Source organism: Barbus barbus (assembly GCF_936440315.1).
Source record: "Barbus barbus genome assembly, chromosome: 26".
NCBI lineage: Eukaryota > Metazoa > Chordata > Actinopteri > Cypriniformes > Cyprinidae > Barbus > Barbus barbus.
In genome coordinates, this window is record NC_136754.1 from 26,596,704 (window position 1) to 26,608,651 (window position 11,948).

The 11,948-nt window shown below is 36.9% G+C and overlaps 2 protein-coding genes across 3 annotated transcripts; both read left to right on the plus strand.

Moving 5' to 3' along the window:
* The first annotated feature begins 86 nt into the window (after positions 1–86).
* LOC306845507 (uridine-cytidine kinase 2-B) lies at positions 87–8,889 on the plus strand. Of its 2 annotated transcripts, XM_079378362.1 has the most exons (10): positions 87–116; positions 195–265; positions 344–423; positions 525–742; positions 5,240–5,399; positions 5,719–5,815; positions 5,924–6,066; positions 7,343–7,440; positions 7,612–7,660; positions 7,748–8,739. In XM_079378362.1, exons 4-10 carry the CDS (start codon positions 710–712, stop codon positions 7,879–7,881), a joined length of 714 nt encoding a protein of 237 aa, XP_079234488.1. In that variant the 5' UTR covers positions 87–116; positions 195–265; positions 344–423; positions 525–709; the 3' UTR covers positions 7,882–8,739. The 2 variants fall into 2 exon arrangements, with proteins under 2 accessions (XP_079234488.1, XP_079234487.1); XM_079378361.1 differs by lacking the exons at positions 87–116; positions 195–265; positions 344–423; positions 525–742 and adding an exon at positions 3,074–3,294 and having other exon boundaries at positions 7,748–8,889.
* LOC306845509 (CXXC motif containing zinc binding protein-like) lies at positions 8,852–11,377 on the plus strand. Its single transcript, XM_079378364.1, has 8 exons — positions 8,852–8,889; positions 8,970–9,053; positions 9,351–9,407; positions 10,021–10,102; positions 10,234–10,265; positions 10,401–10,478; positions 10,940–11,005; positions 11,081–11,377. Exons 1-8 carry the CDS (start codon positions 8,884–8,886, stop codon positions 11,156–11,158), a joined length of 483 nt encoding a protein of 160 aa, XP_079234490.1. The 5' UTR covers positions 8,852–8,883; the 3' UTR covers positions 11,159–11,377.
* The last annotated feature ends 571 nt before the right edge of the window (positions 11,378–11,948 follow it).

The following is an 11,948-nucleotide window of genomic DNA, read 5'->3' on the forward strand; positions in this document are numbered from 1 at the left end:
TGACATTGGCGAGCACCTATCAGCGAGGAGTTCCTCCTATTTAAGAGCTGGTTGGCTATAGCCTGTGATGCGTCATGTCCGGCTCCTCCACTTTCTGTTGTTGACAGTAGCTGCAGGTATGTGCCGTTAGCATGTAGCAGTTTTGCTTCTAGTCGTTGTGCGTGTGGCATTAATGATTCATTATTGCGTTCTAGCTCGTCCTTTCCCCTCCTTGCTTCCTTCGGCTTGTTTCATTAAGTGGATTCTAAGACTGCTCACCTCTCAGGTATGTGCGACCCGTTCAGTGGAAGGCAGGTTGTTTAGCTTCGCTCGGTGCTTGGCTGATGTTTGGTGTTATGTGCAGGATCCCAGTTAAACGGCGGTTTATATGAATGCTGTGTACCCGTGCCTGTGAAGGGATAATAGAGCACATTGCCCTTTCCGGTAAGTGTCGTCGTGCATGTAGTTATGAGCTGAGAATTTTAGCAGGTGATGCATCAATTTTAGTAATTGTTTTGTTGTTCTTTTGTTTGTGTTTGGCTCAGGATCCTCTCTCTCGTTCGTGGCGATTGGTTTCTCTGACGTCGTTATAGTTCTCTGCTGCCACACTGAGAGAACACCGTTACTTTTCAACTAATATGGGATTGTTGCTGTCTGGTTTCATTGGTTTATAGTTTGTTTTTATTTTGGGGTTGACGCTCACTCATTTTTGGAACAGGAGCACGAAACTATGTGCTTGCTCCGTGCAGCTAACCTCAGCCCTGTAAGTTTGTGTTTTTGGGAGTCGTGTAAATATTAGTTACGCAAAGTGTTGTGTACGTGTCTTTTTTCTTCTTTGTTTATTGTCAGATACTGCCTTGTACCACGGCCACTATTTTAATGTGACTTTGTTCTTTCTTTAAATTCAACTCTGTATTAATAAAATTGTTTTTTTTTTTTGTTTTTTTTTTTTATATCCACGTTTCTGTCTACCTTCTTAAGAGAGTCGAACCTGTGTGACCTAATTACCATCTTTTTAGGTGTCATTCATATTTCTCTGGGTGAAATTCCCAAGGGTGGCGTAGTTGAAATATCTAGTGTCTGAAACCTGTACCACTCCGTCACACTGACAGTACCTGCTTATTTTGTAAAGTTTCCATCACTGTGAAATAAACACAGCCTTTAAATTCAAACGCAATGTTATGGTAATACATATATGATAAATCACTGGAATATGCTGTCATTCTTTTCTTTTTTTTTCTCCATTTTATTTTATTCACTTGGTCGGGATTGCTGGGAACGCCTACAAAAACGTCATATCCGTTTAGGCCGTGGGGGAAAACGACAACAAACCATTCAACCATACATTGTTTGGCCATTCATTCTTATTTTTTGTTAGGATTTCGATTGATTTTTGCTTGGTGCAATGCCGAAAAGTTGCTGTGTGGCGTTCTTTACCTCTAATAAGTAAAAAATCCGATCTGAAGATTTATATAAATTAGGTTACTGCCGAATAAACGGATGGAGGCAGCACAATCTGAGCGGGTAGCACACAACATCAGAACTCCGACAGCAGTTACGCATGATATTTTGTGACGTAAATGTCATAATCTATTAAAACATTGATTTCATGTTATTATACACAATCCCTTACGAAAGTTAACAAAGGTATTACTATAGTAAAAGTAGGTTATAGTAGGCTAACCGTGTGTTTTGTGCGTTTTTATTACCATTTGTAGCCTATAACCACAGTTTTATTACAAATACCACGGTTAACTATGGCTAGTGTAGCAAAACATGTTTAATTTGTGTTTTTTACCATGGTTTAGCTATAGTAGCCATGTTATTTTGGTTGTAACCACGGTTAATTTTCGTAAGGGATATTTTCATGTTATTTTATCTTTTTATTTTACGGCGTGTATTTGTAAAAATTAGGCTATACGTTTAGCCCACACCACAATAATGCTGTGCATTTCAAGGCACTTCAGTAGACCTTTAATGTTACCCATGTTTGGTCAATGTTAAAATTATTTTAATATATCAAAAAAGTATGAAAGGCTTTTACTCTAGTCTTTATCACTTTATTAAAATTAAGCGAAACAAATGTTTACTTTCACAAGCCGTCACGTATAGGCTTGTAGTAAGCTGTCTCTTGCCTTGAGACTCAATCGGGTAACAAAGTGTCGGGAAATGACCTCTGGCCATTCTGTTGGGTTGTTTGTCCAGTCACGGATACCGTACGGACAGTCCGATCTAATACGGATCAGGTTTTCGACGTATCTTGCTCTGTCGAGCAGCAGAAATGATTTTATGTAGACCATTCTGGGTCAACGCCGTGCTTTTCCAATGAGGGGGAGAGGACCGTTTTCACCCGCGCCGACTCCGCCCACACACAGACTCCGCCCACACGCCGACCAAGTCTATCCAAGACTTATTGTGCAGCAATAAGTCTGCACAATAATACAGCAAAAAAGCAAAAATACTTTGCTTTTATCTCTGCAGCAAAGTAATGGGAGTTACCAGATCGGGGCGTTTTTAGACCATGTGTCCTATGTGTCCTGATTGGCTGACGTCATAGTGATGGTAGGTTTAGGGGTGGGGTTAGGTAAGGGGGATCATTTTGTTTGTATGATTGAGAAACTCCCAGCAGTTTGAAAACACCCACAAATTCAGAAACGCCCTCTTACTCTGCAGAGACCTCAATCTCAGTCTATCGGGTAAATTGTTCATACGTGGATCACGGAAATTCCGTCAATAAACCTACCATTTTAGCCTACCTTTCCACATATTTTAATTGAGGCAGAATCTGTTTTCTGCTTTTTTTTATATATTGTCTTTTCATATGTGATGCCATTAATAAGGACTTGTATTTAGAGATATATGAATGTATATTCATTTAATTGAGTAAAAAGAAAGAACACATAAACAAATAATATTTAAATGGTACTTTGTTATTCACGTTTAATGATAAAACTGAAAAAATACATATAACTGTAAAAAAAAAAAAAAAAGACGGGTAAATTGAAATGTATAAACAGGACTAAACGAAAGAAGAGAAAAGCTTGCAATGCAAGTTCTGCATTATCTTTGAGGAAAAAGCAGCGAGTGGAACAGAAGGAGGAGCGGTGTGTGTGTGTGTGTGTGTGTGTGTGTGTGTGTGTGTGAGAGAGAGAGAGAGAGAGAGAGTGATTAGAATAGCGACACACACACTCTTGTGCTCCCAGTGCAAGCATGGCTGGCGACAGTGAAACGCATTTGAAGGACCGAGCGGAGAACGGACACAGTATCCGCCAGCCGTTCCTCATCGGTGTGTCTGGAGGCACCGCCAGCGGAAAGGTTTGAGCTTTATGAGTGTTCATAACCGGACACACACCGTTACTAGCATCATGTAGCTTAACGACCGCGTGCTCCAGCCAACAATCAGCTATACAACAAAGCGATTTTAGAAATACAACATATGGGAACTCCCCACATATCCTATATCCTCAACATCTTTACACCTTATTTAAAACCTTTATATATTACTTTTCTCAAGTGTAACTTTTCATTACTGGAAGTGGAATTTCTAAAACATGAAAAGAATGTGAAACTTAAACTAGCCGATAACTAATATTTGTCGTTATCCCGTTAAGATGTTTATAATCGCTATAAATGTCGATGATAAAGTCTTGTTTTAGCTCCACGTGGCGTGAATCACCGCGTCCTGTTGTTTAGGAGGTTTATTTGCTTGCAACCTTGGAGGTTTACTTCTGCTGCCATGCTGGTTTAAAAGTGGTTTGTTGTAGCTGTTAAAATTAGAAATAAAGTGGTTCTTCCTCAGTGCACGTGGCGTCATAATAGCGTAGGATGTTTACATTGACGTAACGACCCCGCGCGCGCTCATATCTTCCGCTGACCTTCATGCGCAGGGAATTTCCCTTCCACCGCTAAACAATTACCATTGAGCTTGTGAAAACCTAGTTAGCAAATTACACCGTGTTACTTGCTGTCAAAATGTGGTTGCTTTATGCACATTGGCTCAGAAGGGTTGCACATATTGGCGGAATCAACACATCTTTCTATCATTCAGACAAATAGTAACTGAGCCCAGATTTTAAATGCACACTTGGCCACTGAATGGAGGCCATGCTTCCCTCTGGATTTCCTTACATGGGGTACTTGACCCACCCCCATGCTCCCCCACCTCAGAGTTCACAGCACATGTCTGCAGAGACACTAATGGGAAAAGTCTCCTTTGTCTATAGTCCAAGTTAGAAGGATGGTTCACCAAAAAAAAGACAGTTAAGTCATCATTTGCTCCCCTTTTTCATGTTGTACGGAACATAAAGATATTTAGAAAAATGTTTGATGTCAAACAGTGTTGGTTCCCATTGACTTCCATTGTATGGACTACAAACACTAAGAAAATCATACAGGTCTGGAACAACATGAGGACAAGTAAATGACACAGTTTTTATCTTTAGGTGAACTATTCCTTTAACTCAGTAAAGTCTGACGTATGAACTACTACTAATATTTTTTTTAAATCTAGTATACTGAATCTTTAGACAAATTATTTGGAAAAAATGTGCATGTAAGACCCTGGACCACAAAACCAGCCTTAAGTGTACATTTTTGGAAATTGGGAGTTCTACATCATCTGAATAAATAGCTTTCCATCGATGTATGGTTTGTTAGGATCGGACAATATTTGGCTGAGATACAACTATTTGAAAATCTGGAATCTGAGGGTGCAAAAAAATCGAAATATTGAGAAAATCGCCTGTGATCAAAGCTCTGTAGTTTTTATTTTGAGGGATAAAACATTGCAATTATGATTGAGAGATGTACAAATAAACATTCCTCAAAGTCAAAAGCCCATTTAGTACTCACATTTTAACATGATTACTCTAAATAATGACATATGGATAATCAAGTAAAATTGTTGCAGTCCAGTAAGTGTTCATATTTAAATATCACTAACAATATAAAGTTTTCATGTTAAATTCATAAAAATCAGTGAAGATTTCACAGGAAAAATACATGGACCATGACCTGAAGGAGAACGTTTCTTTAGAATTACACTAAAAGGCCTTTTTTACAGAAGGCATGCAGTAGATTGTGTAAAACAGGTTTTTCAGCAAAGTTTGGATCATGTTGATAATTTGGTGGGCTTAGTAGTTTGTATCAAATATGATATATAAAGTGAATAACACAAACACTAGTATTAGGCTGTGTGTATCTGAACAAGGTAGCTTATAGTTTAGCACTTACTAAGTGGTTTTGCGTCCTCTGCTCTCAGTCTTCAGTGTGTGAGAAGATCATGGAGCTGTTGGGCCAGAATAAGATTGACCGTCACCAGCGGCAGGTGGTCATCCTCAGTCAAGACAGCTTTTACAGGGAGCTCACACCTGAACAGAAAGCCAAAGCGCTCAAGGGCCAGTTCAACTTCGACCACCCAGGTACTTTAATGTCTGAGGGTTGTTAAAGAGGTCAGAAGTGCACTCAGAAGTTAGAATATACTCATCTATTACTTATATTCATGGAATGAGGAAAAAACAAACGGCCCACAAGGTTACTATGCATATAAGAAGAACCAATGGTGTTTTGTCAGTCTTCAATTTTGGTTCATCCTTAAACAAAACTAACATATAGTTTCTGAAGAGACGTGTCATATGGACTACTTTTATGGTCATTCCTTTTAAAGATCAAAATGATATTGTTTTTTGAATAGTTTCTTACAGAGGATAATCTGTTTATCAATGTTTCCATCATTCACAGATGCTTTCGACAATGAGCTGGTCATGAAGACTCTGTGTGATATCATTCAGGGGGAGACGGTGCACATCCCCGTTTATGATTTTGTTACCCATTCCAGGTCAGCGCTGCTCTCTCTGTCTCTTCACCAGTTGCTATTGTGGGTGTTTTGATGTGTGAATCACTGTTGGACGTATTATGAATCATATGTTCTGCACACCTCTTACAGGAAGGATGAGTTTGTGACCGTGTATCCAGCAGATGTGGTTCTCTTTGAGGGGATTCTCATGTTCTACTCTCAAGAGATTCGAGATCTGTTCCAAATGAAGCTGTTTGTGGACACGGACCCGGACACACGCCTCTCACGAAGAGGTAGATGACCTGACTGACATTTCACTTGCAGTTTAGTTTAAGTAGTGCTTTTTGTCTTTCTTTTCCTAAGTAGAGTAGATCTGTGAGCTTTGTTGATTTATAATGAGAGTGATTTCCTCTGGGTTGTCAGGGTCATTATCATTGCCTGAAAAGAGTTAAAAAGAGATTAATGCAAATAAGTTTAGCTTTTTGCTGCATTCCAAAGTTCAACTTTGAACTGACCTGCGAATTGTTATCAATACCAATAGAAAAGAAAGAGAGAACAAGAAGGAAAATAAAAATATATATTGTATTGTACATACACATTTTATATATATATATGTATATGTGACCCTGGACCACAAAACCAATCTTAAGTGTCAATTTTTCAAAATTGAGATTTATACATCATCTGAAAGCTGAAAAATAAGCTTTCCATTGATGTATGGTTTCATTGATTGTTAGGATCGGACAATATTTGGCCGAGTTACAACTATTTGAAAATCTGGAATCTGAGGGTGCAAAAAAAATCCAGATATTGAAAAAAATCACGTTTAAAGTTGTCCAAATGAAGTTCTTAGCAATGCATATTACTAATCAAAAATTAAGTTTTGATATATTTACAGTAAGAAATGTATAAAATATCTTCATGGAACATGATCTCCACTTAATATCCTAATGATTTTTGGCATAAAAGAAAAATCGATCATTTTGACTCAGTGTATTTTTGGCTATTGCTACAAATATACCCCAGCGACTTAAGACTGGTTTTGTGCTCCAAGGTCACATATATAAGAAATTTTGTGTGCTCAAAGTCTAGTGTTACCACAACATTATACACACAAAACCCCCCCACTAAAAATACTAAAAAGTAAAAAAAAAAAAGGAACAAACTGGGTACGTTGCCTTAGGAGCTAAATGAAATAAAATAAGCTTAAGTACTAAAAATACTAAAACTGAAAGTGAAATATTACAATAAAAAAACGCATATAAGTCAAGGCAGCCTTTATTTAGTGCTTTATACAATGCAGATTGTCAAAGCAGCTTTATGATAACATTAAATATATATCTAACTCTTATGTATTTTACGTGTATGAAAATCATTAAATAATTTAATGAGATAAAGTACCTTTCATTTGTATGTAATATGCTTGATTATTTAAAAAAATGTAATGTATAAAACTCTCTTGCTCTGAACTTCCAGCAATAATAGCTTTATTGAGGTAAAATGAGCATGAAGGTTTGGTTAAACTGCCCAGGGATATATACTAACTGTGTGTTTTCTTGTTTCTATCAGTGTTGCGGGACATCAATGAGAGAGGCAGAGAGTTGGAGCAGGTTCTGAACCAGTACATCACCTTTGTGAAGCCAGCCTTTGAGGAGTTCTGTCTTCCTGTGAGTATCCTTCTGAATGAAACCTCACTTCTCCATTATTATAGCTGCTTTTAACTGTGCTTTATTGTCTGAAAAGGTATCACGTATGCTAATTTGATACCTTCCATCTGCTTCCTCACTGTTAACTTCATTCTTTGTGCCCTAAATAATCTTGAACATTTATACTTGCAGACCAAAAAGTATGCGGATGTCATCATCCCCCGAGGAGCAGACAATCACGGTGAGCCAGTGGGTCACTAGTTATTTGATATGAAATGCACACTGGAGAGATTTAACTCGATGTACTTTTATCTCCCTTTCTCTCTAGTGGCTATTAATCTGATTGTGCAGCATATACAGGATATCCTGAACGGAGGATTCACCAAACGACAGAATGGTTTTCAGAACGGCCACGGAACCCCCAGACAAAGACGGCCCTCGGAGTCGAGTCGCCCTCACTGACCTCACTGTGGCCCTTGCCTCCATTGAGGAGAGGGCAGAACTGAATAATAACAGTGTATGTCCCATTCACGCAATCACAATGAAGGGATGCAGGAGCTGAAATGCCTTTGTTTTTGTCACTATTATTTGCATTTGAAATGTTGTTGTGGATAATTGTATGCTGTTACAGGGTTTTGAAAGTGCTAAATGTTTTTTGAAGGTTTGATTGCACGCTCAGCCCGTCCTGTCAGCGTGTCAATCTGTTTTCTTAGCTACTCAGAAAATAAATGAATCGTTTGGAAATATTTGTTCCGACTGGAAGTAGAGACCACTTTGATTACAGTGCTATTTGCATACATACTTGAAGTCTGAGCTCAGGTTGGGTGGGTTGTTCCATCCACAAAAGAAAAAAACGTAGTACCTCATATTTGAGGCCGTTTTATGTGTGATTTTGTAATGATGGCAACATGGTGCACTAGAATCCTATACTGTTTTTTTGTAGCTTTCTAGTGTTGTTGTGGTTCTTACAATTGTAGTGTTTTGTACATATGACACATTTCGTCATGTTTTGTTGACTATAGTTTTACAAGAAATGGTGCATCTTTTTGACCACACTATCTCAATACAGAGTATTTCACTCCAAATATACCTTATCCCCAATTCAGATACAGCCAGGGAATACATAAAATACCTCAAACACGTTTACTGTTAACACCAGAGAAATGATTACTTGAATTATGCATATTTTAGTAACCCTGTGCACACTACTTCAGTAAAGCCTGTTTACTTTCGCCCTCATGATTCTCTGGCACATATTTTTCACTGGATTAATTATTAACATCTGGATTTGTTGACGAATTATCCATTAAATTGTGGTGGAATAAAATAATAAAACTATATGCTGTTTTTGTTTCTTTGTTCCACTCTTTCACATCGTGTTATCCGTGTAATACCGCGCATGTCCGCTAGGCTGCGCTGCTCCAGTGGCTTCCGGCGCGCTCTTTATACGCAGTTTGGCTCAATATGGGGGTATGTGTGTGAAAGCATTGAATATTTGGGGATAAAAACAATGAATAGTCGTTTCGCTTACTATGTCTTTTTATCTATAGAAATTTGGATTGCAGTTTAAAGCCACTTTGGAGAATGTTACAAACGTGAGGCCTGTGGGGGATGATTTCCGCTGGTATTTAAAGGTAAAGTGTGCTCGTGCGACATGCTGTCAGTCTAACTTACTGACTGTGTTAACACACAAACAGCTGTTTTTTTAGCTCACAGGAAAATACTTATATATATATATATATATATATATATATATATATAAAGCAGTTCTCTGCTTTTGTGGAAATTTGGAAATCACTTTTCAGGATCTATAACTATAGAGACTTAGTATCATTCGTAATGTGATGAATACTGATAATGTGCATTTGGATAATTGTACTGAAATGATTTCATGACTTAATGACTTTAATAACTGACTCTTGTCCTTGCAGATAAAGTGTGGGAATTGTGGTGAGGTGTCGGATAAATGGCAGTATATCAGCTTACTGGTAGGTTGCAAAGTCTGGGAAATACAGCCAATAACTGGACTGCATCATCTACTAGTATTGTTGCAAGATGCTTTCATGCAGTGCTGGTGAAGATATGTTTATCTTTACTATTTTAAAAATGTTTTTTTACTACATTTTGCAAGAAGATTGAAAAATAAAATTTCAATAAACACCGAAAAGGGAACAGGGATGCATTTTTCATTGTGATTTTTCATTTCATTTTCATTGTGCTGTGTTTTCATTTATTTGTAAAAAAAAAAGTGATATAAAATGCAGTTGACTTTTTTTTTTTTTCTCCAAGGCAGTTTTATGACACTTTTTTGGTTTACTTTCTGTTGCAAAATGTGTAAAAAAACAAATGCTTTTAAAATAATTTAAAAATACAAGACTGACACACTGCATATGAAATAAATATTTCACTAAGAAATTAAAATTGTCACCCTCATAACAATCCAAAACAGTATGATTTAATGCATTTTTTAAATATTTATATTTAAGTTTTTATTCATTCAGAATCTCACCTTCTCTTGTTTCCACTTGTGTGACTCATGTTTACTAAATTGAGTGCATAGACACGTCTGTATAGTGACGGCTGGTCCTTTGCTCACTTCAGGACAGCATGCCACTGAAAGGAGGACGAGGGAGTGCTAGCATGGTGCAGAAGTGCAAGCTGTGTTCTCGAGAAAACTCCATAGGTAACCAACCTACTAGCTAGTAAATGTGCTGATAAAATGCTTACACGTGGCCAAAAAGTTGCACAATAATATCTTCTCTATTAGTGCTTTTATATTTTTGGTTTGGTAAGTGCACATCTTACTGCTTCCAGATATCCTGAGGGACACAATTACACCTTACAATGTAAGAGAATAAATTAATTTTTTGTTTATTATTTTATAAGCCACAATGCACAGTGAATAATGCAGCTGCATATTAATATATATAGTTGCATATATATTATTTATGTTGCCGGTGAATGTATTTTCTCTTCTAAAGGCAGAAGACAGCGAAAGGTTTAAGACAGTTGTCCAGTTTGAGTGTCGGGGTCTGGAACCAGTCGACTTCCAACCTCAGGTGAGATATTACATATATTCCAGTAGTTTTTAAATAAATACTTTTGTTTAGCAAGGATGTATTAAAGACATTTGTTACAAAAATCTTTCTTTTCAAATAAATGCTGCTATTTTGAACTTTCCAATTATCAAGGAATCCTGAAAAAGAAATGTACCATGGTTTGCACAAAAATACTGTTTTCAACATTGATTATAAGAAGACAGACACTGAAGTAATGATCAGTGCATCACAGGAACGCATTACATTTTAAAAGAAAATGGTTGTTTTAATTTGACATATTTCAATATTTTATGTAGTTTTGATCAATTGCAGCCTAGTTGAGCATAAAATACTTCAGAAGCATTAAAAAAAGTACTTACCCTAAACATTTAAATAGTAGTTTATACAATTATGTAATTCTCTTCAGAAGCTTTACTCTAGTCTGAATAAAGCACATAAGCATTCACCTTGTTTCTCTACAGGCTGGTTTTGCTGCTAGCGGAGCAGAAACATCCACCCAGTTCCCTGAAATCAACCTGCAAGAGAAAGTAAGAGTTTTCCGAGTCATTTCACACCTTCTAGTTCATTCACGAGGTCGTAACAGTCTCTCTTCTATGTTTCAGGACTGGACGGACTACGATGAGAAGGCCATTGAGTCTGTGGGGATCTATGAGGTCACACATCAATTCATCAAGTGCTGAAAAATAAAGAGGTCTGATTGAAGAACAACTGACTGGTTACTGAATGAAGATTTATATTGACTACACCACACTCTTGTTAGTCAGTGCTGATTGACTATGTGCAGTAAGTTTGATTATAAGATACTACAATAATAAAGTGTGAAATTATTGGATAATTTTGTGTGTTTATGTGGGCTTGCAACCCAGCTGAATACTTTTAAGTGTTTAATAAAATGATGCAGAAAAGGAAAAGAAAGGAATATATTTGCATGCCATTATAACATATGGCAAGTAGGTTTACAAGGCTGTATATTAATATCCACTGTTAACTGTACTACTAAAATGCAAAGTCTTATTAGTAGCAGTTGGAATAGATACTAGTGTCTAATAAAAAGGTACTAATAGCTAACGAGGAAGTACTAGTCACTATAAGAACATATTTACCATTTGGGGGTTTACTATTTTGAGGTGAACAGTCTATATCTGAACCACAGATCCTTAGAAACATCAAAGGCAAAATGTGCAAATTGTAATTCAATCGTAATTGTTACTTATCACTGCTGAAGTACCTATTATGAATAGTAATACTGACAAAACTGAAAAAGATACTACTGGAATAGTAATAAATAAAAATTAACCAGATTTTCTTCAAATAATAGCAAAGAAACCATGCTTTTGCTATACTAACCACAGTTTAACCATGGTATTTGATGTAAAACTGGTTATACAAATATCAATATGTCAAAAAACAAAACATGGTTACTACACTTGTTTGATTTTCCTAAGCAAGCAACTTAAAATAGATATTATT

Excerpts from the sequence above, each read along its gene's own strand:
- LOC306845507 (XM_079378361.1), top strand. The coding sequence starts at position 3,190 with ATGGCTGGCGACAGTGAAACGCATTTGAAGGACCGAGCGGAGAACGGA. Across the intron at positions 3,295-5,239 it reads GAGGCACCGCCAGCGGAAAG|TCTTCAGTGTGTGAGAAGAT; the intron begins GTTTGAGCTTTA and ends CTCTGCTCTCAG. Across the intron at positions 5,400-5,718 it reads GTTCAACTTCGACCACCCAG|ATGCTTTCGACAATGAGCTG; the intron begins GTACTTTAATGT and ends CATCATTCACAG.
- LOC306845509 (XM_079378364.1), top strand. Across the intron at positions 10,103-10,233 it reads TTCTCGAGAAAACTCCATAG|ATATCCTGAGGGACACAATT; the intron begins GTAACCAACCTA and ends TACTGCTTCCAG. Across the intron at positions 10,266-10,400 it reads ACACAATTACACCTTACAAT|GCAGAAGACAGCGAAAGGTT; the intron begins GTAAGAGAATAA and ends TCTCTTCTAAAG.